Genomic DNA, 27,145 nt, shown 5'->3' on the forward strand with positions numbered 1-27,145 from the left:
GTAAAATTAGTAAAGAGAATTCTTTAATTTTGGAGGAAAAGATGCAATTCTAATTACAATGAGAAAGTGACATGTGGCATATTTTGGTTGTAAAATTATATATATATATATATATATATATATATATATATATTGGTTGTAAAATTAGTAAAGAGAATTCTTTAATTTTGGAGGAAAAGATGCAATTCTAATTACAATGAGAAAGTGACATGTGGCATATTTTGGTTGTAAAATTATATATATATATAAAATAGATTTTTATGTGGTTTTCAAATGATGATAAAATTGACAAACTTATTGGTTTATTTCTAACATGAGAATTTGACATAAAGACCTATGTTATTTAATAAACTAGAAGTTAGTAATTTAATAATTAACATACACATTAAAAATACAGTAGTATACACATTGTATTTATTATTTTTATTTATAAGATTTATTTAGGTGAATTTAAAAAAAAATAAAAATAATTTTATGTTTGAATTTCTCATAAAAAAATATTTTTATTTATCAATTTTATTTGTATATAATAATATAAAAAATACTTTGTTGTTTATTTATTACGTAAATTTTTAACGTTAGTTAAGTAACAGGTTCTCTAATCGACTAACAGGCAATAATACCTAAAAATATTTTTAAAAAGGAGTAAATTATAGTTTTTCAAAAAATATATTTTTTAAATTTTTTTAGTATTTTTATTTTTACTACTAAAAATTTGATAAATATAATAAAAAATAAAAAAAATAAAAAAGATATTTTTTTCATTAAAAAAAGGATAATTTTCTATCAAGGCACCAAAGAAGCACATAGTCTTTCAAAAGAAGACAACTTCATAATAGAACCTTTGAAAAATCACGCTAAAATTTAAAACAAAGGTACATTCAGAAAAATTGAAAGGAAAATGCATGAGATGGAAGAAACTTCCTTCCTTAATATTTGAATTTTGATAATTCAAATCGTCTTTTCATCCTCGTTTAAAAGTTTTAGTTTCGAGTTTTACTCTTAATTTAAAAAAATATAATATATATTTGAATTTCCATGTTTACCCTTATTTGTGATTGCCATTTGCCAGTGCAATCTAGTTCCCGCTATCTTCGGCGATGTTTGAAAGTTTCCTCATCTTTCTTTTGTGTTTGAATGTTATAACAAAACAAAATAATTTGCATGGTTTGATCAGTGATCAGTAACATGGAGAGGTACCTCAGAGACAACTTTTACGTTCAGCCCAAGCGCCCTACCTCCGACGCCCTCCGCCGATGGAGGTCCGCCGTCGCCGTCGTCAAGAACCCCCGCCGCCGATTCCGTATGGTCGCCAATCTCGCCGAACGCGCCGACGCCGAACAGAAGCGCAAGAAGAGTCAGGTTCCTCAATTACTTCCCTGCATTATTATTATTATTATTCTTCTCTTCTTCATTCTTTCGTTCCTTCGTTTTTATTTTTTCCTCTCATCACTTCTCGATCCAATTTTAACACTCTTTGCCAGCTCAGAAAAATAAAAATCAAATGGCGCGCGCCACAAAGAAAACCTAACTGCGATTTTTTTACTTTGTAATTTTGTTTTCATTCCGAGTTTGATTTTCCTAGCGTGCAAATGAAGCTAGCTATTTAGTTCTTCTCTCTCGACTTAAACCATTTCTAGTTTAACAATTTCTACTTAGTATTTCAGCTTCCAGTTTCTGATCTGTTTTTTCTACTATAATTAATTATAGACAAATTTCAAATAATGAACTAGTTCAACGAATTGTTTCAACCTTAGTTACTATCTGATTGACATTTTAGCGTAACATATAAAATTATGGTAGCTAGACTCTACATAAAATGTTACTATATTAATTAGTGATGGCATGAGCTAGCATAATTTATTTAAGTGTTCTATAAATACCAAACCATTTTTTTTCATGCAAACGTAATTATGAATGGATTTAAAAATAAAAAATTATTTGAATGGTTATTTTTGCTTAGATTATTTACAATGATTTTTTGAAACATTTTTCATGTTAAAATATATGTTTCTACCAACTAATTTAGATTGGTTCATTGGTCAGCTACAAATAGTGTTAGTAGTTTAAATCTTATTTTGTATATGCAGTAATTCATGCTAACGACATATTCTTAACTAGAGCTGCTTACAACAGATTAGTTATTGGCTTATCGGATTAGGAGGATATGTGGGAAATTCTACCTTAAATGTACTGTTATATCTATGATTATCCTTGATTAATAAGTTTTCTCCTTAAACTTGGCTATGATTGTGCCTGTATTTTATGTTATCCATGGGCCCGTGACCATGGACCACACTTAACCCGTTATATGCTGTAATTATGTCAGAATAGATACGAGGTACAGCACTACCTTTGAGTCGTTTTCTTCTTTTCCGCAATACTTTCGTTCTTTATTCCTTTTCCCAGTTGATCTGTTTCACAGAACTACTTCTGCAAGTAACACTTTCTTATGTCAGAGATAAAATTTATTGGAAACCACAATAGTACAGTTATAGTAACTAAATCTCAGTTATTGTTATACTTTCAATGTCAAAGTAGTGTCCATAAACCTTGTATACAAAGGTTTCCTCTTGTGTATGCTAATCAGCGAATGATTCTGTCATAGTAAAGCAGGCTTAACAGAATAATTATAGTTGTATTGCTATAGACATGGAAAAACAAGAAGGTAGAGATCATTTACATCCTATAGGAGTAGCCATGGATTTTCATATACCCACCGGTCAACCAAAGCAATATAATTTTGCTATTCCATCTTTGTTTATTTGTTAAGAGTCACGTCAATAGTTTGTCCTGAACCTAGATCACATGGTGCTGAAGAGTGAAGATCACGATCAAACTTTGCATGCTATATAGTTAGAAAATTTTTTTCTTAAAAAAAGTCCAATTTTCAGTAAAAATACAGAATGAAACTTTTATTAGTTTAATAACATGCTATCATGATCTTTGTCCGAGCAATTCACAAATGATATCAAACATTTACTTTGCCATGATGATAGCGAAAATGCTCCTATATGCTCTGCCTGTGACACTTCTATTTTGGAAAATTTCATATGAACAGAATTGGTTCACCTATGTTTCCCTTTTTTCCCCCTTTAATTTCCAATAATGGTATCATACATATATCTACACTTTTGGTTGTTTCATTAATGGTGTAATAATATTAATTTGTCTGTCATCACTGTGCTTATTCTTGAACAAGAAAATACTATATTATGATCTTGGTGGCGTAAGCAGAATGTTTGTAGCTAGAAATAGTATTCATTTCCACGTGCTTCCTAACTCTTTCTGATTAACGTTGCATGAAATGCATTTATTATCCGTCTCTCTTATCACACCATGCTTATGCCTCAACTATATTTGACCACAGGAAAAGGTCAGGGTGGCTCTCTATGTGCAAAAAGCAGCATTGCAATTCATTAGCGGTATTTGCATTTTTTGAATCCCATTATTCACTCGTCTTTTTCTCATGTCACCAACACAAATTCCCCCTTCTTCTGTTACTTACTATTTTGTTTTTCCAAATTCTCACACAGCTGGAAACCGTAGTTCTGAGTACATGCTCTCCAAAGAGGTACAAGAAGCGGGTTTTGGAATTGAGCCAGATGAATTAGCGGAAATTGTTCATTCTCATGACACCAAATCTTTGGAGCGCAATGAAGGAGTTGAAGGTTTAGCTAAGCGTGTTTGTGTGTCTCTTCAAGATGGTATTCATTCACAGGATATTTCACACAGACAGAAGATCTTCGGTTGTAATCAGTACACAGAGAAGCCGCAAAGAAGCTTCTGGATGTTTGTTTGGGATGCAATGCAAGATTTGACACTCATGATCCTCATTGTCTGTGCTGTGATTTCAGTAGGTGTTGGAATATCAACGGAAGGTTTTCCAAAAGGTATGTATGATGGAGTTGGAATTATACTTTGCATTCTGTTAGTGGTGTTTGTCACTTCAATCAGTGACTACAGACAGAGTTTGCAATTCAAAGATTTGGATAAAGAAAAGAAGAATGTCAGAATCCAAGTCACAAGAGAGGGTAAAAGACAGAAGGTTTCGATTTATGAACTTGTGGTGGGAGACATAGTTCATCTTTCAATAGGAGATGTAATCCCTGCAGATGGAATTTTCATATCAGGTTTCAGCTTGTTGATTGATGAATCAAGCTTATCCGGTGAGAGTGAAGCAGTGCATGTTGATCATGAGAAGCCTTTTCTTCTATCAGGGACATCCGTTCAAGATGGTTCTGCAAAGATGCTAGTGACTTCTGTTGGTATGAGAACTGAATGGGGAAAATTGATGGATACTTTGAATGAAGGAGGTGATGACGAGACACCACTTCAGGTCAAGCTCAATGGTGTTGCCACAATTATAGGAAAGATAGGACTTGGTTTTGCAGTCCTAACATTCCTGGTTTTGACTGGAAGGTACTTGTTGGATAAAGTAAAACATCATGAGATTGCTCATTGGTCCATGGATGATGCATCAAAGCTTCTCAATTTCTTTGCCACTGCTGTGATCATAATTGTTGTGGCAGTTCCTGAGGGACTTCCTTTGGCAGTCACACTAAGCCTTGCGTTTGCAATGAAGAAACTTATGAATGATAAGGCACTTGTAAGGCACCTTTCGGCATGCGAAACGATGGGCTCGGCCGGCTGTATCTGCACGGATAAGACAGGAACCTTGACAACAAATCACATGGTTGTTGACAAGATATGGATATGTGAACAAACCAAGGCAATAAAAAAGGGTGATGGTGAGAGTGTCTTGAAGAATTTTGTTCCTGAAGAGATATTTGATCTCTTTCTGCAGTCTATATTTCAGAACACAGGCTCTGAGATTGTCAAAGGGGAAGATGGTAAGAACAAGGTCATGGGAACTCCCACGGAAACGGCATTGTTGGAATGCGGATTGATGTTGGGAGGTGATTCTAAATCTTACAATGACAAGTACAAGATAATGAAGGTTGAGCCTTTCAATTCTGAGAGAAAAAAGATGTCTGTGCTTGTGGCCCTTCCTGATGGCACCATCAACAAGTCTAGAGCATTTTGTAAAGGAGCATCAGAAATAGTTCTCAAGAATTGTAACAAGGTTATTAATGCAGATGGGAAAGTGGTGGACTTGAATGAAGAACAGAGAAAGAGCATCATAGAAGTAATAGATGGTTTTGCTTGTGAGGCTCTGAGAACACTCGGCATTGCCTTCAAGGATATGGAAGGATCTTCTTCTGAAAGTAATGGCATCCCTGAGGATAACTACACATTCGTAGCAATTATTGGAATCAAGGATCCAGTGAGACCTGGAGTTAAAGAAGCTGTGAAGACTTGTTTAGAAGCTGGAATCAATGTTAGAATGGTAACTGGTGATAACATAAATACTGCTAAAGCCATTGCTAAAGAATGTGGCATCTTGACAGATGGAATTGCTATTGAGGGACCAGAATTCAGGAATAAAAGCCAGCAGGAGTTGGAGGAGATCATACCAAAACTACAGGTTCATTCCAATTCCACATCTTGATTCTCTTATTTATATGTTCCATAGCTACTTTTTTAATGTTTAGCAAACATGGTAACCCTAAAAAATTTGTTTGGTTTATTTGTATAGGTGATGGCTAGGTCCCTGCCTCTTGACAAGCACAAATTAGTAACCCATTTGAGGAATGATTTTAATGAAGTTGTGGCAGTGACAGGTGATGGGACCAATGATGCTCCAGCATTACATGAGGCTGATATTGGACTCGCCATGGGTATTGCAGGGACAGAGGTTTGTCATGCACACAATCTATATATCATGGATTACTTCCATTGTACTTCCTCAGTTCCTTTTTACCTAACTTTTTGGTATATCATTGGATTAATGAATCTGAATATAATTGTATCTGGGTACTTCATTAAAAAATTTACCAACAGATAGTATATTTCATCATTAATTATTCCATGCTAGATAAATGTGTGAATTCATTACATGCTCCATTGCATGCTATTGTGCTAAGCATTGTAAACCTCCATGTTCTGTAGGTTGCAAAAGAGAATGCGGATGTGATTGTAATGGACGACAACTTTGCCACCATAGTGAATGTTGCCAAATGGGGTCGTTCTGTTTATATAAACATACAAAAGTTTGTTCAGTTCCAATTAACAGTCAACGTTGTAGCTCTCATGCTAAATTTTGTTTCAGCATGTGTCTCAGGTATTACACATAATATTATTTTCAATTTTCAATCACTTTCAAGGTCATAGTCATGCTTCCTAATCTCAATACAAAATCTATCAGGCTCTGCTCCTCTTACCGCTGTTCAAATGCTTTGGGTGAACATGATCATGGACACACTTGGCGCATTGGCATTGGCTACTGAACCTCCCCATGGTGGACTCATGAAGAGGCCACCTATTGGAAAGGACACCAAATTCATAACCCCTGTCATGTGGAGGAACATAATTGGTCAGAGTATTTATCAAACTATTGTCCTGTTGCTACTCAAATTTCGCGGCAAACAGATTCTCAAGCTCAGTGATTCTGATTCTACCCTACTCAATACTGTCATATTCAACGCCTTTGTGTTTTGCCAGGTACCATATCAGTCAACTTACTTTTGCATTCAAATTTCTTTCCCTAAGCTTATGTGTAGTAAATGTGTCTACAATTGTCTTAAGCTTTTATCAAAACTATTTTTATGGTAAAAATGTTGTTACTTTTTTTGGCCAAGTTTCAAAAGTCTCTTAAAATTAGGTTACATTAAAGATGACACCCCTTGATTTGTGATACCTACATTCATCCACATAAAGAGAATGTTAATGACATGTTTATAAGACATGTTAGTATCACCATTTTACAAAATATAAAATTGTCGAATCTCATATAGGTGGTTTACTTCCGAAAGAACATTTTTATCTGAAGATGATATTATAAACAGTTAGATAATTTGATATGTTTGACCGAGCCATCTAACATCTCGCAATATAATAGAACTAACCACCTCTCATGTAATCTTAATCTTGCAAAAGTTACTTAGTATAATACACTTTTAACAGATAAAGAGTTGACATATTACATTGTTTTGCTTGCTTTCATTAAATGATGTGTTTGAATACACCCATATTATTACATAAATAACGAATTTGGATCCTCTAAAGTTTGAATTTCACTTTAGAGAGTAAAGTGTGATCTCTCACCATTGATTTCATAGGTGGGACCAATAATAAATATGAAAGAGAAACTATTCAAGGATAGAAGATCACACTTTACTCTCTAAAATGAAATTCAAACTTTAGAGGATCCAAATCCATAAATAACATATATATATTTGAAATGAATAGGTGTTCAACGAGATAAATAGCCGTGACATGGAAAAGATAAATGTTGTAAGAGGCATGTTGAGCAGCTGGGTATTCCTTGTGGTGATAGCATCAACAGTAACATTTCAAGTGGTAATAGTTGAGTTTTTAGGAACATTTGCACAAACAGTGCCACTGAGTAAGGACTTGTGGTTATTCAGCGTGTTGATTGGTGCGGTTAGTTTAGTGATAGCTGTTGTCCTAAAATGCATTCCTGTTGGTACCACTGACTCTCATTATCAACCTGCTTCTCATGATGGCTACGAGCAGCTACCAAGTGGACCTGACATGGCATGAACCATCACACTATGATCTTCATTATAAGCTTTCATAATGAAGATATATCATAAATTCCTCTTACGCATTTCTCTCCATCCCAATTCCAATTTTTTTGGGTGCACTCTCATTCTTTTTTATTAGGGTAGCCATTACTTTCGGAAGTTTATAAGAAATGAAAGAAAAAAAAAATCCATGGAGCTGTAATTTTGTAGTAAACTTTGTATTGGACTGAAATTCTTAGGGGTTTAAGTTTGGAAGGTTACATATTGTGCCATGTTCAGTATAATTGTTTAAAGTTAATAGGCTCTTTTTTTGTCCATAAAATATTTATAGTTTTTTAGTTCCTTTTTTGAATGAAGGAGTGAAAGCCCTTGGATATTTTTGCATAGTTATTCGGCCGAATTTGAAATTGAATTTTTTTTTTTGAAGTAAAAGAGCTCAACTTGAATACTTATTACTCTATCTTTTTTTCAATTGTTATTTTTGTCTTCTCTGCCATTATTTTTTTTTCTCGTGCTTGATGTCTTCAACTGAGTTAATAAACTCATTACTCGTTAGTTAAGAATAATCATTAATTAGTTTAACATTGTTAGAGATTACTATTGTATTTTATTATTTTTGTATTGTAGTGTAACAACTATAACTACAAAAGTTTAGAATTTTACATAACTTTTAGCTTTTAGCATGATTTCCAAGGCGACTTATTACTATTTAACAACATGCACTATTTTTTTAAAAGGATAAAATATATTTTTTACTTTTACAATTTAATAAAAGCTTTAAAAAATACTTTTAAATTTTATTTTGTTTTAATTTTATTCAAAAAGTTTACGATTTGTATCAAATATATTTTTTACAGTTTATTTTTAAAAAAATGTATGACTAGTCAGTAATAATTTCACAATAACAACTTTCAAATAAATAAAGTAGACATAGTTGTCATGTATTATTGTTGGATTGATCGTAATCTTTTTGAAAATTTAGCTGTTAGGAGTATATTTGATGCAAATAAAAAAAATTAGTAACAACATTGAAACATAATAAAATTTAAAAGTTTTTTTAAAATTTTTGACATATTTCAAAGATAAAAAATATATTTACTTTAAAAAAAAAACATGCATGCCTGATGACTCATTTGGTTACTTGAGTTGTATGTAAATGAATTTATTTATTTTAATCTTTTTGCAAGGATTTAGACATATTTGGAAACACGTGGTTCGTTGTGTGAAGAATATTTATAAGTTATGGCGATTCCTCGTGAGACAAAAAAGAAATTTCATCTTTAAAGAAAAGCTCCATGTTTCAAAGCATACATACCTTCCTATTGTATTGTCCTAAATTAATTATTTGACGTATATATCAAGTATAGTTTCATTAATTGATTTGAAGAAATGTAAGACTCAGAGTAATTACTATTTTTTGTGTGAGAACTCCGACAACTTCAGCCTTCAGCTAATATTCTTATTTTTGTTTAATAATAATAATAATAATAATAAGATTTGTATTTTTCTCCAAAAATTTGTCTTCATCAATCTCAACTTCCAACCGACCATCCTGCATAGTTCATATAGAGATACTTCTAACAAAATAATTTAGCAGATTCTTCTACTTTTTCAGCATGAATAATAATAACTGAGCTTTTTTTTTTTTTTCAACAAGTTATATAGTTTTTTTTTGGGGGGTTGTTTGTGTGAAACTTTTAAGTGTTGTCAACGACATTTATATTTTCAACACGAGGTTGTCTTTTAGTGCAAACAAAGCAATTGAGCTGTTAAATATTGGTAGAATTGATATAAGAGTTTTGCTAACGGATATACATATTATTTATAAAGATTATGAAGTAAATTGTTATAAAATTTTGCATCATAAGTAACTCAAAACCTTGATAGAACTGAATAATCCTTTTGACCAACAGTTGTTGGGTTTTGATTCTAAAAGAAGAAGTATGATGTGTGTTATGTGGTGTTAGCATGGCACATTCTTTCTTCTTTATCCTCAACATACACTTTGGAATAGTGGTTGTATATAAGTGCTGACATGTTTACGTGTGTCCATGTGCAATTTAAATTTGTCTATCTATTTATAACATGCACACCCCAATATTCTTGCAAAACTATATGCCAACATTATCATGTTCATGTTATTATGTTATGCACATTCCATATAATATCTTTGACGCCTTCATTCTATTTATTAGTGATTTCATTAAATAATTTTCATGCATCTTATTAATAAGACAATAACAACTTATGGAATGTAGATCCTATATAGACACCTTTTATTTCTCAATTTAATATTTTATAATTAATAATTATTACTATGAGATGGTGATGTAACTACTTTATTGCAAATTGCAATTGTTTTTGTTTAGTTATCAATTCCCTTTTCAGGTTTATTCATGCCATTCTTCCCTTTCCGAGATTTCAATCTACCAAAGATTTTTCTTTTTGTTCGGTACACATAAAGTCTAATGCCATAGACACAGAAAATATGGGCTATTAATGACTTTTTCAAGAAAAAGAAAAGGAGAAAAAAAAAAAGATCAGTGGTCACTATCTTCAAAATTAAATATTAAATATTATTACTACATGACAAAAAAGAAGCCACGATATATATAAGCTGTATCCCCTATCCCCAAAATCATGTATATATATAACAAAAAATGTCAATAAAACATTAAAACTGTTTCTTTTGACTTCAAGATTTAACTCAGCTTTTTAAATTTATCACTCACAAAATATATAAAAAAATCTCTTTCCTTTTTATCAAACGTGATGTAGATGGCAAGCCATTAACATGCATCAATTATATGAAAATGGACAAACTTTTTTTTAACCTAGTTATGTCGTGCTACTTTATTTTGCAAGACAAGATTAGAGTTACAAATCTTAAAAACTAGGTGAAGAGAACCAACATTTTGTCTATTTCTATGATGATTACTTAGTTACTGAGCACAATTATTGATAGAGTCCTATATGAGTTATAAAATGAACATCACCCATAATATTTAGTTTTAGAATTCACCAAAAATCGAACTCTTGACTTTTCGGATCTAAAACTCTAATACCATGTCATGATACCACTCATCCCAAAAGCTTAAACTGATGAAAAAATGTAACACTAATGGTTATATCGCTAATACTCTCTAAACTTTCATTGTACGCATTGTACAAATATTTTATTGGTTCTCCATATTTTTCCTTATTTATTGATAATATTATGTGTATATAAAAATTAATTAATATATATATATATTTATACACAGATATATAATGACTGAATTTTTAGTCCAAAAATACCATTTTTGCATGATTATTAGTCAAAAAAAATTTCAAAAACATTTGAGTATAAGAAAAAAAAAAAAAAACACTGTCCCATGTTTTCTAGAGTTCTAAGCCATTAGAATTTAGAACTAACAAATGTAACACATGCCACATAACAAGGCCATGACATGTGAAAACATGTCTTCGTCAAAATCGGGAACAAGATTAATATCTTTTATTTATGCACACACAACTTAGTCCCCAAAACCACAATTCATCAGTTCGTTAACTCCCAGGAAAACTCGAACCTGGGATTCACCAAAGTCACTGCTTCTAGTCACATGTTACCAATCACCACCATTGAGGGTAAAATAGTCTTGCATGGTTATGACATGATCCTCAATATAATTGAATCAATTTAGTTATCAGCTGAGTTTCTGCTTCGTTATGAAAATTTGATCTTGTTTGGTTTGTAACTTTGTATTTTAATAGTCTAACCTAAGTTTCCCTCTATTATTATTATATAGCCCAAGGTCAAATTGGGAAACCAAATGTTGATACTTAAAGTGATAAACGATGTAATTCTTAGAGCCTAATAATCTCTTTTGAACTTAAAGTGTAAATTTTACATACGTCTTTTTTTTTTTTAAATCTTTCTTTTAAATTGTTAAAGCAGATATCATGTAATAAAATTACTTAACATATAAATGTTATATTGCTAATATAAATTATCTTATACCGACAAATTATAGTTCAAATGACATAGAAGTCACGGATTTGAATCTCATTTTTAATTTTAAAAAAAAAAACATAAATTATCTTGTGTTTAGTGATTATATTTCGAAAAATAATTACTTTGTTTCACATAAACAAAAACCGTTCTCAAACTCAAAAAACATTCAAACCAAACTCAACATAATTCAACAAGTTAAAGTAATTTTTACAAAAAGTGATTGTTCTAAAAAAAATGAAGCGAAACACACACCAACTTGTGAAGACAAACCAACTAACATGACGGCTTGTGCTTATCCACTAGGTGGTGCCACTCCTCTTTTCAAAACCCCTTAACCCTACACAATACATCACCTAGAACTCTTAAATATAAAGATTTTTAAACATGGTAAATGAAATAAGAGAGAGAGAGAGAAAAGGGCACAGTAAGTAAGTAAGAAAAACAAGTGTTTGTACTATTACTATGACTATGTGATAATTTTGATGTTATGAGAGAGTCACAAGACCACAGAGCCCAAAAGATTCCCCAGTAAAACTGGCCACTTTTGTCATACGTGTGGGCATCTACCCCTACTTTTAGATCTGTGTATGTATGTCCTTTCCTGTCAAGGAGAGAGATTAACTAATGCTGTATCTATAGATTTTTATATAGATATAGTGAGAGAAAGTGGCATCACTCACATGGGTAGGTGCTGGTGGGTAGGACCCATTCACAACCTGGCAATATATAAATGTTAAATGGCCCACTTGCAGTGTCAGCAACACCCCCATGTGATCTTGTGCCCTTCTTCTGGGCCCCACACCCTTCTTTCCCCCCCCCCCCCTCCAATAATGGCAAAAATTTCTCATTACCCCACCATTGTTTTTTTGTTCAAATTCAAACCCCTTAATTTTTAAATCATTAGTTATCATGGTAGTTTTGTATTTATTGTGTAACAAACTCAAAATTACACCTTTTAAGTACAAAATCAATAAAAATAAGGTGGTAAATAGTTAATTACTCCTACAGTTAGATGATTTGATATATTTGACTATTTTATCTAACGATTTGTAATGCCAAAATGTCTTTATAAGAATATCTCCCAAATGAGTTATACACATGTTGAGCTTGAATAATTGGAGGAACAAAGAGACAAATTCTCATCTTTAAGAAATCAAAATGATTAAAGACAGACAGAGAGAGAGAGAGAGAGAATAACTAGAAAGAGGCAAAAACAAAAATAAGAAAACAAATTAAGCTCTAAAAATTAAAGAAACTCACTTTTGATTCATTCTTCCTTTTTTTTTTCTAAAATCTTTCTCTTTTCTTTGTCTTCTGGTAATCTAAGGAGGGGTTTCATAACTCTGTGTAACAACTAAGTAGAGCAGTGATACAAGTACAAACATAAAATCTGCAACAGAAATATTGGAACTTAAAAAAAAAAACACCCTTCCCAGCTACTAATATAATAAGATTAACAAATTATACATATTCCTTTTTTTCTCACTCACTCACTCTTCACTCCTGGCCTTGAAACTCAAATTTCCCATCATGGGGTAGTGGGATTTGAATCAATCAGCCTTGTAGTTATACAAACTCCAACTTTAATTTGCATGCATGCTCTCTTTTCTTTCTTACTGAGTTATGCTTCAGCTGTACATTAATATAAGGACTTAGAATTTAGAAATTTTACCTGTGATGGCAACATAGGACACTAAAGAGGATATCTTCTAATAACTACTACATCATCCTCCAATGATAAAGGGAGGGGAATAAAAGATAAAAGAAGAAAATTACACTGCCAGGAGTTACACTACTACACATTGGAGACTCTTGATTCCTTTTTTTTTTTTAACTGTGTTATTTTTTTAGACCTGTGGTTCAGCTTACTACAGAAATGAAAAAGAAGAAAAGAAAAGAAAATGGTACAATAATGCTACCAAAGGAAAAGAAGGAACACATGCCCCACTTTCCTTTACTGAAACTGCTTTTTACGTATGCATTTTGTATGGTAGTAAGTAGTATAGTATTGATGATTGATGGTGATGGCCACGGTGCTGGTGATTCTCTACAAGATTTGTTTTTGTGTTTCTTCTCTTCCTGCAAAATCATATTTGGAACCATATAAAAGATTACTTAAATTCAACAAGGTAATCTCCAAATCAAGAACTTGGTCTTAAATAAAATGATCCCAAGTTATTACCCGAAAATACTCGGGGAACGGGGAACTAAATGCCGATGGCGCCGCCGGTCCCGGCTAACATCCCAATAGTTCCATGGCCAGAAGAGAACCTAAAGTTTCAAAACATATTCCAAAGTTCAAAACTTTATTAATGGTTACTGAAATTCGTGGCTTAAATAAATGTAACATCAGTAGTTGAGTACCTAGGTATTTGGCAGTTAAAGGATTTGAATGAACCCATGTCAAGAGCAGATGCTGATGGAAGTAGAGAGCTAGTTCCAAATTTGGAGTTGGCAGAAGAAGCTGAGGGATCTGCATCAATGGCCTCATTAGGTCCATTGTTGAAGGCAGCCATGTAATCTCCAACAGCAGCTTTTGTAGGTGAAGCAAAAGGGCTATCAGGGAGATTATGCTCCAAACTGCATTTTATTCATACAATAATATTTAACTACTTTAATTAAATAAAAAATAAAAAAGGGAAGACCTGAATAAATGCACAAAATTTTTGTGCATGGACTAAAAGAGGGAATTTGATGCAAAAAAGAAAATAAAGGCCTTTTTGCTATTCTTGTAGTACCCTTTTGGTAATTATTCTAAATGAGAATAAAATTCTATACCATTCTTGTAGATCACTGTCTTCATGACTTGAACTTTGCTTGCCATTGCCATTGCCTTCACTATATCCATTCTCTCCATTATTGGTTCCAACTTCCTTGCCAACAGATATGTTGACTGTCTGTTGACCAATAACCGAAACCGGTGCCGTGCTACTTGGAGCAGAAGCTGATCCATTCTCTGTAACAATCAAAACAGCATAAATATGTGTACACCAACAAATTTGTAGCTGCAAGCAACGGCATTGTGTCGTGTGTGCACATATACATACCCTCCGGCGAATCCGGGGTGCCGTGAAACGAATGATGAACAAGGGTTTGGTTGAACATGTTAGGAGAGTGTGTTGGGGATGGTATCGGACTTCCGGCGGAGAGGGCGCGATGATGGTGCTGCTTCTTGATGTCAAGGAGCTGCAGACCCATCAACCTCCTACTTTGGAGCTCAAGAGCTTGCTGCAAATCAGCCTGCTCCTCCATCTTCCTCCTCCAAAGCATGTCTTGAGTGTTGTAGAACATTCTCCCTCCTAAAAACACACCAAATTTTTGCCAATTAAGGACTAATAAGCTAGATTACAAATACCAAAAGAAGGTTATATATATGAATGCATTATGAATCTACCTAGTTGGAGATCATATTGGTCTCTAGCATCTAGTCCAGTAGGAGTGCCACAAGGTGAAAAATCCCTATCTACCTGTTGCTGTTGCTTCCTACAAAATCAAATTCAAAATTCAAAGCATTATTGTGTGAGACAATTAAGAAAGAAAGAAAAAAAAAAGATAAGAAAAGACTATAGAAGAATGAGTAGGTGCCTGTACTTGTCTGGAACTTTGCCCTTCTCCTTGTAAGGCTTAACAAGCACTCTTGCATCACACACAAAATGAGGGTTCCCTTTTGAGAGAATGAGCTTCACAGTCTCCGGATAAACGAATGTAACAAATCCGAACATGCGCTTCTGCTGGTATGGGATTCTCACATCTTGAACTGGCCCATAAATGCTTCAAGTTTGAACAACAAAAAGACAAGTCATGAAGTGAGTATAGCAAATTTGAAGTTTGAAAAGAGTAAGCTAAGTAGCAACAAAGAAGAACCTGAAGTAGTTGGAAACATCTTCCTCTCTGAAAGTGCTGTCAGCTGGGAAAGTCAAATAGATCTGCCTGGAAGCTGGGTTGACCATGCCAGGGCTGTTCAAAGAGAAATCACTCCTTTCAAGCCTCGATCTTCCGAATTTGTGTAAGTCCTCGCTCATCATCAAAGCCGCAGCCGCAGCCCTATTAGCAAATTATGCAAACCATTATTAGAATTCAAGTTGTTGATTAACTTGAGTACATGAGAAATTAAAACCTCACCTTTGAGTATCATTTTGCTGCTGCTGCTGCTGTTGTTGTAAGAGGAAATTCATGCACTTTGAAGAGTAAGGAAAGCTTGAAGATGCCATGAGTTGAAGTCTTTGTTGCTGAGCAGTTTTAGATCTGAGAAGTTCATGACACTGCTCCATCATCTCAATCTTGCTTGGAGAACCAACCATTGCAGCAGCAGCAGCACCATCAGCTTCTCCAAGTCCACCACCATGGAGGAACCTGCAGCTAGTGCCATTCTTGCAGTACCCTCTAGCAAAGTAAAGACAAGGCTTCCAACCAAACCCGGAATTGGGATCCTCCGAAGCCAAACAAGCATCATTCACTGAACAACTTCTCCTATGAAGAGGCCCTCCCCAGCCATAAGAAGGGAACAAAGAGGGGTCACCAGCACCAGTAGGACTAGAAGCCATGTCTGAGTGAGGGTAGAACAAATCATGGCTCTTGTTATGGTGTGAACCACCACAAGCAGCCGCAGCAAGAGTAGAATTTGGAGAACCATCATTCAAGAATGAAAGCTGGTCCTGTAACTGGTACTCATCAATTGGATCTGACCCTCCATTTGCATAAAAGGGTAGAGAAGATGAAGTTGTGGAAGAAGAACCAACAACCAAGTTGTTAGGACTCATCAAGTCCTCAGGGTTTTGAAGGTCAGACATGGCAGCCCAAGAAGCTGAAGAAGAAGAAGAAGGGTTTGGTATGGTTAGAGCAGGTGGAAGGTTCATCCCACTACCAAGCCTTGAAGAAGAAGAAGTTGAGTTCTGCCTTGAAATGTTAACCGGGTTGGTAGAAGCTGAAAGAAAAGGTGATGGAGATGGTGGAGTTGAAGGTGTAGGAGGAGAGTTTGAAGGTAAACCTAAGTCTTTTCTAGCTTTGGAAATCACAGAGTGAAGTAAAGCTTCTGGTCCAAATGCTAACCTAATCATCTCCTTCTCACCATGGTCTTGAATCAGAAGAAGACCCATGATTTTTGAAGCGTTTTCAGGGTCCATGCTTTGGATCCTTGAGAACACTATCCTAGTTGCTTCGTAACCATCCATGGCAAACCAGCAAACAAGGGAAAAAGATTGCTACTTTCTTCCACAAAGACAAACTTTCAACTCACCCCACTTCTAAAAATCCAATTTTTATGTGCGTGCGTGTGTATGTAACACTCTCTCTCTTTCTCTTTCCCCCTCTCTCTCTCTCTATTACAAGTAAAGTTTCTTTCTCAACCACACACAAGAGCTACCTACCAAGTTGAGATGAGTGGTGGCACAGTGTGTTTCTTTCTCATATTCTTCCTGCAAAAAGAGGCACACAAAGAGAGAGGGAAAAAAAAAGCTAAGTTAAAAGAAGAAAAAGAGAGAGAGAGAGAGAGAGAGGAAGATGATGATGAAGATGAAGAAGTAGTAATAGTAGTAAGTAGTAGTAGAGAGGGGGGAAAAAGTGAAGTGTTAAAAAGGAGTATTCTCGTGTGGTTGATTAATATGGAGTAGGAGGAAGAAGGTGATTACAGTTTACCCTTTGATTAATAAAAGAGGGAGAGATAGAGAGAGGGACATAACATGGTGGTTGAATTTCTCTATAAAGAAGTAATGAGTGCTAAAGTTGCAGAAACAAAATAAACAAAAAAACAAAAACAAAACAAGTTACCCTTTTTTTCCATTTTTATTTATTATTTAAATCATTTATATTACAATTAATAAGCTCCTTCTAAATCCAAAACTAAATGTCAATCAAAATCCCCCCTTTTTTCCAAATTGAATATGAAATATAAGAGTAAGGCCTTACCCAATAAAGGATACATATATATATATAAATATATAGTGACTAGTGTTGTGTTTGAAATGAAGAGAGATGAAGGGTGAGTTTATTAGTTCAAAGATAGAGAATGGGGTGGTCAAAGAGAGTGATTATTATTACTAGAAAAGCCAAACCACCGCCTTATTTAAAACCTGGTGACAGATGCAAATGCAAACAAGTTGATGCAGTTGCAGTAACAGTTGCAGAATGCAGAAGATGGGTGCAGTTGTTGCAGAAACAACAACAATAACCATGAATGTGAATTTCCCGTCGATGCCCCTTGAATCCACAAAGCTTGTGAGTGAGTGAATGTCCTTTGAGAGGATGGTAAAAGGCAAAGGACGACGAGGACAACAACAACATCATCAACAACAACCAACAAGCGCGAGACGCCGTGCGTGTGCTCCTGTCTCCTTGTATTTGGAGATAAAAATATACCTCCTCTTACTTCTTTCAATAACCCCCACAAAAATAACCAAATTCATCAATTCTTTTATTATTCAATACACACTAACTAAATCAGGTAATTTTTTTTTTATCTAGTTTACTCTCTGAATTTTGTTATCCCATGTCAAAATTTTCTTATATTTATAATATAAAGAAAATTATTATATAAATTATGAATTATTTATCAATTTAATTGTTAAAAATTGATATAATTCCAAGCTATTTTTTTTAGATATTAATTAAATTTTTGTGTAATACTCAATTATTAAATTTTTATGATATTTTTTAAAATTTTAAAAAAATATTTTAAAATTTAATAACTGAGTATTACATCAAAGTTTGGTCAATATCTAAAAAAAATTACGACAATTCCATCGTACAAATTGATTATGTAAAATTTCATAAAATCTTGAAATAATTTTATATTTTCTAAATTTTAAAATAACTGTTACTGAATTCATCAAATTCAATTTCAGCGAGTACATACATCCTTACACAACTAATAAGAAAGTGAAAAAAAGAGTTGGGTTATTATTTCTTGAGAATTTATTCAAATATCAGTTCAATTGAGTTTATCACTATTTAAATTATGAGTAAGATGATTAATTGAAAAGAAGAAAAATACTAAAGATAACATGTTTTAAAAATAAGAAATAATATATGAAAAACAGCTGTTACTATTTAACTTCATCTACTAATCTAATGTCTTAAACTCTTTGATAGCTATTTAATCCAATGAGTTATAACTCAAATGGCATAGTCTTCCTATACTCAATTAAGAGGTTGCGGGTTCGAATCTCCTATATTTGGTAAAAAAAAAAAAAAAAAAAACTCTTTGATAGCTATTTATTCATACTTTTCCTAATGTAATGTAAGTATGTCAAATTATTGCTCTTAACTATAGTTGTAGTTTAATGACTCAAGTTCAACAACTCTCTTAATTAGACTAATCACGTTAATGGAATGAGAATTCATGATAAGACCACATAAACAAGCACTTTTTTCGGCAAGATATACTTTAATTTATGACAATTTGTTTGTTTAGCTTGTTCTAATATATGAGCTTAGATTTATCAATTACAAACATTTTAGGTTCATTATTGCTCCTAAAAAAGACATTAAAAAAATCAAATAATTACATAATATATTAAATCAAAAAAATAAAAGACGAACAAAAATTCAAGAGAATAAAATAAAAAAACCAGTATTTAGTGGGATAAATTAATAACAAAAATTAGAATAGATAACTTTCAAATATAATTAAACTAAAATTAAAAGAAATATTTATTAAAACTAAAACCAAAAAACATATATATTTTATAGGAAAAAAAAAACTATAACGAGTAGTATAACAAAATATGAGAGAGTAGATATTTGAAAAATATTTCTCTTTTCACATTTTGTCTTGTCGCAATATGTGGGGCTAATTGCTAAGAAAATATTAAGGCCTGGGTATACTATTTGTGAATATAGGATACATGATAAGACAGTCACCAAAAAAAGGATACATGATAAGATACTACATTGGTTTACCATTTATATTTAGATTTAGATCGAATGGTTTGGAATAAATTTAGTGTAAATAGATATGGTATTTTACATTTTATATTATATTGTACATGTTTAAATTACAGTCTAATTTTTCTAATTATAAAATGTTGTTAAAGTATAAATATACCTACATTATATTTTACTTTTGTTACAGTGTTTGTAACTTATATTCTAAAGATTTTTATTAATAAAATTCTAATTTTAAACATTTTTATAATAAAAAATATAAATAAACTTTTGGTTCTTACAAAATTAGAATATATATATTACAAAGATAAAGGATTTTATTTCATTATTTAATATAGAGTAAAGTATCGTTTTTGTCCCTAATGTTTGGGGTAAGTCCTATTTGTGTCCCTAACGTTTAAATCGTCCTATTTGTATCCCTAACGTTTATAAAAGTGATTCAATGTTATCCTACTATCAATTATACTAACAAATCAGATTCTATTTTTCAATTATTCTCACTTGGATGTATTCATTCTCAATTAGGTATTACTTGGATGTGTTTGATTTTAATATTATACCCACTCTTTGTGTTTAGATTCAATTATCTCCTTAGAAAAGTGAATTATGTAAATGTTATAGGAATTAGTTTCAACTTTTGATGAGCTATTTTTCGGAGTGGATCATCGATTCTATCCCAGACATTTGTATTCTAACTTCAAAAAAAGATTTTTAAAACTCAAACTAAAGCGTTCATGATGTGTAATTACCAGCAGGATAACATTAAATCATTTTTACAAACGTTAGGGATACAAATAAGACGATTTAAACGTTAGGGACACAAATAGAATTTACCCCAAACGTTGGAGACAAAAACGATACTTTACTCTTTAATATATAAGCCATTGAAGTAAAGACATCATAAACAATATTTAGGGAGGACAATAGAATAGGATAGAATGGGTATTTCAATATCAACATCTGTTCCAAATATTAATTATTTGTCTGTCTCATTATTCATAGGTATTTTATTTATCACTTTAAATTTATACTCATAGGTATTTTACGTCTCATACTCGTCTTGTATTCAAACATGATATTTTTTTGTCTTTTTTAATAGCATTTTTTTTTGTATAAAATATAGGATAAACCATAAAAGATATATTCGAATTATTTTTGTACGGATAAAATTATCTTTAAATTTTAATATCAAAAAAATATTTTTAAATAATTTAAAAACATACCAAAAATACTTATTTGTGATAAAAAAAATGTTCTACTAATGAAAAAGTGTGATATAACTTGCTTGTTAATGTTTGTTAATGTTAAAGATTCATTTGTCACATAAAAAGTTCTGTTTATCACATTACTTTTTCTGTTAATGTAAAACATCTTAGTTTATAAGTATGTATTTTGTCACGTTTTTAAATAATTTAAATATATTTTTGTTAATGACAAAATTTAAAAATATTTTTGTCATCGACAAAATAATTTAAGTATTTTTTTATAATTTATCCTAAAATATAACCCATGGTCTATAAAAACAAAATATGAAGTACTAAAAAAATTATGTAAGTTCTAAATATAATTAAAATCATTACATTACAAATTATAAACAATCTTAAAAGAAATCAAATTCATCAAAGTTAAATTTATCAAATCCGATAATTCGTTTCAAATATTTATTTATGTATGTTCGAAGGGAATACGAGACATATACAAGAAAAGACAACCATTTTTTATACCTATTTCACACCGAAACAAATACCATCAAGTATCTTTCGTATCCGTTTTAAAACTCAATCAATAGTTAAAAAATTGGTTTCAAAAATGTTAGAACAAATTAAATTAGGTCAAATTTTGTTATTCTCAATAATACTAATGCCTCTTAATTTTTTAATTAATATTTTAAATCATAATTTCATATTATATTAAATTTATTAAGATGAAAAAATAAATACGTAAAAATGATTAAATAATATAAAATCACATTTTATAAAAATCAATTAAAATAAAAGTTAAAAAGTATATTTTTTGTCCTTAAAATTTGACAAAAGTTTTAAAAATATCCATAAGTTTTATTTTGTTTCAATTTTGTTCCAAAAGTTTTCAATTTGCATAAAATATATTATTGACGGCTAAATTTTCAAAAAAATTTAAAATTAATCTAACAATAATACATGAAAATTATGCTTAATTTGCTTGTATTGAGAGTTGTTCTTATGAAATTGTTATTGAATTGGTCTTAAATTTTTTGAAAAAATAGCCGTCAGGAGTATTTTTGATACAAATCGAAAACTTTTAGAATAAAATTAAAACAAAATAAAATTTAGGAATATTTTTAAAATTTTTGTCAAATTTTAAGGACAAAAAATATACATTACCGTATAATATAATATTAGTGGTGGTTGTTTGAGGGGATCTAGATCTATGTTTGAGATAGAAAATTGCAAAATATATAGACTTCACTTGGCTTGGCCTTTGCCCCTCCCCACCCCTAACCTCTGACACGCTCTCTGTTCTCTGAATAGGAAACTCGCTCTGCAGGAGTGTGGTGTTCACGCTCCAAGCTAATCAGTGTAGTGCGTGGACCCTACCATTCACGTTATTATCAATCACCATTCATTGGAGAGTGGTGACCACGCTCTCTTGATTGCCTCATCATGTGTCTTTCTTCCGAGGACAGAGTAGTCAATGCCTCAATCAACACCCTCCCTTCCCTGTCTTTTCTCTCTCCATCTTTAAAGCTACTATATTACTAGACCAAATATACTTCATAATTAGTAATCACCAATTAATTATTCATATTTAAAAATATAAATTAAAAATATATTATTAAATTATTAAATTAAAAAAATTAAACTGATAATTAAAAATAATAATAATAAATAATAAATTATATTAATCCTTTAGTATTTTTCTAACAAAAATAATAGTGATAACAATCAAAATAATCTTTATTTTTAAACAAATGAATTATTGTTATTCAATAAAAAAAATATAAGTCTTTAAAAATTTTTAAAATTCTTAAACTAATCCCTGCATATAGATGAATAATATAATGCAGAGACTAATTTGCATAACAAAATAAAAATTTGAAAGACTAGTTTGATAATTAAATTTTATTAAACGCTAATTAAATGTCGTACTATTTTTGAAGATTTAATCAGAGTATTACTCTTAATATTTTAATAAAATAAATTAAATTATTTAATTATAATCACTATATTAATAATAATTATTTTCTGGTGTCTATTAGCAATAATCATTTTTTAGGTAACATTTCTATTTTTCAAATTTATTTCTTAACATATATTCCCTACTTTGAAAAAATGAATACCAAGGACCATTAAAGGTCCGTTTGGATAGGTTCATAAGTGACTTTTTTTAACTTTTAACTTATAAAAATGTGTGGTATTAATGTCTGGTACAATTTTTAAAATAAAATTATAATTTTTTAAAAAGTTATTTTAGTACTTAAGGAGAAGTTAAAAAAATGACTTTTCTCCTAATAAAAAATATTTTATCACTTTTAGAACTAAAAAACTAAATACAAAATAACTTATTTATAAACTACTTTTAATATAAGCATTTATTGTTTAAGCTATTTTTTTAAAAGTAACTTAATTAAGTTGTTTATCCAAATTAGACCTGAGAAGTATAAATTAAGCAAAAGGACCAATTGTGTTTAAATTATTAAAAAGGATTAAAATGAAATTTAATTATATAGAAGGACTTGGTAGATATAAATACTCCTGATTTTGTTCAACTAAACATTTACCAAATTTATTCCAATATTCTATGTCAGTGGCTGTTGATGAAACAATGAATTGGTTAGGCAAAAATTAAGAAAAGTGAATAATATAAAATACGCTAATTTTTTTAGTGTTCCTTGTCACAGTAAATTTTAAAAATTTATATTTAACAGTATTTAACTATTTATATAATATTTTAAAATATTTGATGAGAATATTTTAGAAAATTTAAAAAAAATATAAATGTATATAAAAGTATATAAATAATCTAAGAGTATTTAGTGACACTTAAGGAAATAGCAAAAAAGGTTGAGATGACTCTTAGTTCTTTAAAGAATTTTGTGAATTTTTCAATACCACCTATGAACAATTTCAAAACAGTTATCAAGATCGATTTGTAAAGGAAGACAAATATAGTACCTATATCATACTACGATATAGTATGCGTCATGAAAAAATGGTATTCATGAATGGTTCCTAAGTCTCAAAAGCCAAAGGAATTCTAATACTCTCGACCCATTCAAGAAATGTTTTAAGAAGGGGGAGATGATATATTTAGTTTTACTACAAGAGGAGTCAATATTTGGGAGAAGTTGTTCCCCCCAAAATCAAGGAAGTCCTTAAAAAAAATAAGGATGTGATGCCTCTCAAGTTGCTAAAGTAACTACCACCTAGAAGGAAGGTGGACCATAATATTAAATTGGAGTTAGAAGCGAAGCCGTCTGTCTCAGCACCATACAGGATGGCAATCATTTCCATGGTCGAAGGAGACATTATACGCATCATCAAAGAAGAGTTACAAGAAGATCCATTAGCCACGAAATTGGTGGAGTTGGTTAGAAAATGACCTTCTCTACACCAAAAGAAAAAGACTATACGACCCCAAATGAAAAAATCTGACAAGAAAGTTAGTGAAGGAATGCCATGACACTAACTGGGCTGGTCATCAAAGGCAACGAACATGGTCGTCAAACTCACGAGTTAACTCGTAAACTCGCGAGTTAACTCGTAAACTCGTACGAGTTTACGAGTTTAGGTAGTGGAATCGAGTTTACTCGGACACAAACTCGTTTCTGGGTAGACTCGGGTTGACTCGGCTAGACTCGGATAAAATCGCTCAAACTCGCGAGTTTGTTAGCGAGTCAGCGAGTTTGAATTCGTTGCCCATTTTCGCCAAAACGTCGTCGTTTTGGGCAAAAAAAAAAAACCTACAGCCTATAGCTAACTCAAACCCAGTAAGTGTAACCCTAATGGCCTAATTCGAAACCCTCAGTCCCTCACACTCCAGTGACTCCACCAAGCCCTCACGGCCTCACTGCTCACTCTCTTCTTCTCCAACGTCGCTGAGTGGCATCTACCGGTGCCGTTGTCTGCGCCGCCACGCAGAGGTCAGACTGCAGACGGATCCCTCATCCCTCACCTTGTCGCCACGCCTCGCCTCATCCCTCACCGCTCACCCCACGCAGAGTCGCAGAGACCACCACATAGTGAAGGACCACCACCACCACGCAGAGTCGCAGTCTCGCAGAGCCCACCACCACACAGAGTCGCAGAGCGCCAGAGCCCACCACCACGCAGTGAAGGTTCACCGCCCCTGTTCTGCCCTCGTCGGCCGTCCCACTCCTCCGTGTTCTGCTTGATTGCGTTTGCCTCCCCTCCCCTGTTCGTCGCCCTTGTTCAGTTGTTCTTCACTACCGATCTGCTTCAATACTACCGATCTCCAAGGTAATTTTGTTAAACTAATTCAAATGCTAATAATTTTGGTATCAATTATTCAATTCTGCAATTTTATTAAGGCCCTGATTTGCGTTTGATATGTTGAAAAAAAAATTAAACTGCTGCTACTTCAATAAGTTAGTAAATTGATACTGCTTGCCTGCTTCTGTGCTTCATGCTTCATGCTTCATGGTACTAAACTGATGCTGCTTGCCTGCTTCTGTGATTTACTGGTTGTCTGGTTAAGTGGTTTTTTTTGTTAATGTGTCTCAGTGTCTGAATATCTGACTAGTTAATGTGTCTGCTTCTGTGCTTCATGTTTTTATTTTTACAGTGGTTTACTGGTTGTCTCAGAATTTGGCTAAGTTTTTAATTGTAATTTGCAATGTGCTCTCCTCCTTAATCCTTATTCTCTTAATCAGTGCTTGTTTAAATGAAAATGTATATGTTGTGTGATAATGTGAGTATTGGAGTGCTGATTAAGTCTTCTGAATGTTGAAAATTTTTCATCCTTTGAACATTATTGTTGTAAGTGTAGCTGAAACTAGTGTTAATTATGAATTTAGTTAGTGGATAATCTGAATTTGAATTTAGTTAGTGGATAATCTGAATCTGAATTTATTTGTTATTTGTTAATAGAGGAAGAAGATGAACATGTGAATGATGATGATGATTTTGTTGGCCTTATTGAACCTGAGCCTGAAAGAAATGATGTTTCTGATGAAGATGGTGAAGATGATGATGTTGATGCCATGGAAGATGAAGATATTGGAGGATTTGAGTTTTAGAGTTTATTAGAACATTTAATTATTGACTTGTTTTTTTTTGTGTTTTGGTTGTGTCTTATGAAGCTTTGATTGTGTGTTTTATGTTGAACTAGATACATACTTGTGAAGGATTTAAATGTGTGATCCAGAGTACTTGTTGAGTTGTTGTAACTTGTAATTGTAGTATTAATGTATTATGTTAATTTATTATGTAATTTGATGTTGAAATTGTTAAGTTTGAATGTCTATATTTGAGTAAATATATATATATATATATATATTTCTTTATAAAAAATGTATAACAGGTAAACTCGTACGAGTCGAGTCTAGGTTAACTCCACGAGTTTACCTAGACTCGCGAGTTTGACAACCTTGGCAACGAAGAACCTTGGCGCTCATTGAATATTCTTATTATTGTCCTCAAATGAGGGATGAAGTTGAGAGTTATGTGAAGACTTGTCTTGTGTGCTAATAAGATAAGATTAAAAACAAAACACCAAGCGAGTTGTTGGAACGTCTGCCTCCGCCAGAGCGACCAAGAAAAAGTGTCTCTCTAGATTTCATCTCTACCTTACCAAAGTTCTTCGAGTGGTTTGGATCTATCTTCATAGTAGTGGATCAACTCTCGAAGTATGCTACTTTTATACATTCCCCTACTGATTGGACTGCAGAGGAAGCAGTACGATTATTTTTTGAGAATGTGGTGAAGTATTGGGGATTGCTTAAGAGTATTACCAGTCATCGAGATCTACGCTTCATAGGACGACTATGGACAGAGCTGTTTAAACTACTTGGATCTATCCACTTCTCGACAAGCTTTCATCCTCAAACTGATGGGTAGATTGAGAGAGTAAATACCCTATTTGAGTGTTATTTGAGACATTTTGTAAGCGCTAATTAAAATGATTGGACAAAATTTTTGGGCATTGCTTAATTTTCATACAATCCGCAAATAAGCGAGTCCATAAAAAATAGTCCATTCGAAATCGTGACTGGACAACAACTACTTATACCACACTTTCTTTCTTCCTCTTTCTTAAGGAAGAGCTCCAAAGCCTATCATATAGTCAAGTCTTTGAAAGAACAAGTAGATGTCGCTCGTTCTTATCTTTGACAAAGTTGCAAAGAAAATGAAGAAGTGGGCGGACAAGAAGAGAAGACACGCTAGTTATCAAGTGGGAGATAAGGTAATGATTGAACTTCTTTCACAATAATTCAAAGCCTTTCGCAAGGTTCATAAGGGCTTGATCCGTAAATATGAAGGGTCATTTACGATCATTAGGCATGTTGAGGAGGTTGTTTACAAAGTACAACTATGAAGATCCATCCCCTCTTCCATGTGAGTATGCTTAAATCATCATATCATAGAGACCAAAAGGAACCGAGTAGAGGTGACTCGAGTCGTGCTCTACCCATAGGTATTACATCCTTTGATAACGAAAT

General features: G+C 32.4%; 2 protein-coding genes across 3 annotated transcripts; one reads left to right on the forward strand and one right to left on the reverse strand.

The window, feature by feature from the left end:
- The first annotated feature begins 1,047 nt into the window (after nt 1-1,047).
- LOC107632526 (putative calcium-transporting ATPase 11, plasma membrane-type) lies at nt 1,048-8,082 on the forward strand. Its single transcript, XM_088510209.1, has 8 exons — nt 1,048-1,362; nt 3,371-3,425; nt 3,537-5,488; nt 5,600-5,758; nt 6,013-6,184; nt 6,269-6,564; nt 7,312-7,857; nt 7,905-8,082. Exons 1-7 carry the CDS (start codon nt 1,189-1,191, stop codon nt 7,624-7,626), a joined length of 3,123 nt encoding a protein of 1,040 aa, XP_088366335.1. The 5' UTR covers nt 1,048-1,188; the 3' UTR covers nt 7,627-7,857; nt 7,905-8,082.
- Nucleotides 8,083-13,015: 4,933 nt separating this feature from the next.
- LOC107629655 (Zinc finger (CCCH-type) family protein / RNA recognition motif (RRM)-containing protein) lies at nt 13,016-17,512 on the reverse strand. Of its 2 annotated transcripts, none has more exons than XM_016332493.3 (9): nt 15,727-17,512; nt 15,469-15,648; nt 15,190-15,375; nt 14,999-15,087; nt 14,652-14,903; nt 14,383-14,560; nt 13,969-14,184; nt 13,787-13,875; nt 13,016-13,683 (listed from the first exon to the last, which is right to left on the reverse strand). In XM_016332493.3, the coding sequence occupies exons 1-8, from the start codon at nt 16,773-16,775 to the stop codon at nt 13,812-13,814; spliced, it is 2,214 nt and encodes a 737-aa protein (XP_016187979.1). In that variant the 5' UTR covers nt 16,776-17,512; the 3' UTR covers nt 13,016-13,683; nt 13,787-13,811. The 2 variants fall into 2 exon arrangements, with proteins under 2 accessions (XP_016187979.1, XP_016187980.1); XM_016332494.3 differs by having other exon boundaries at nt 15,196-15,375; nt 15,727-17,492.
- Nucleotides 17,513-27,145: the final 9,633 nt, after the last annotated feature.

This window comes from Arachis ipaensis, chromosome B3, assembly GCF_059453495.1.
Source record: "Arachis ipaensis isolate K30076 ecotype BB chromosome B3, ASM5945349v1, whole genome shotgun sequence".
Classification (NCBI taxonomy): Eukaryota; Viridiplantae; Streptophyta; class Magnoliopsida; order Fabales; family Fabaceae; genus Arachis; species Arachis ipaensis.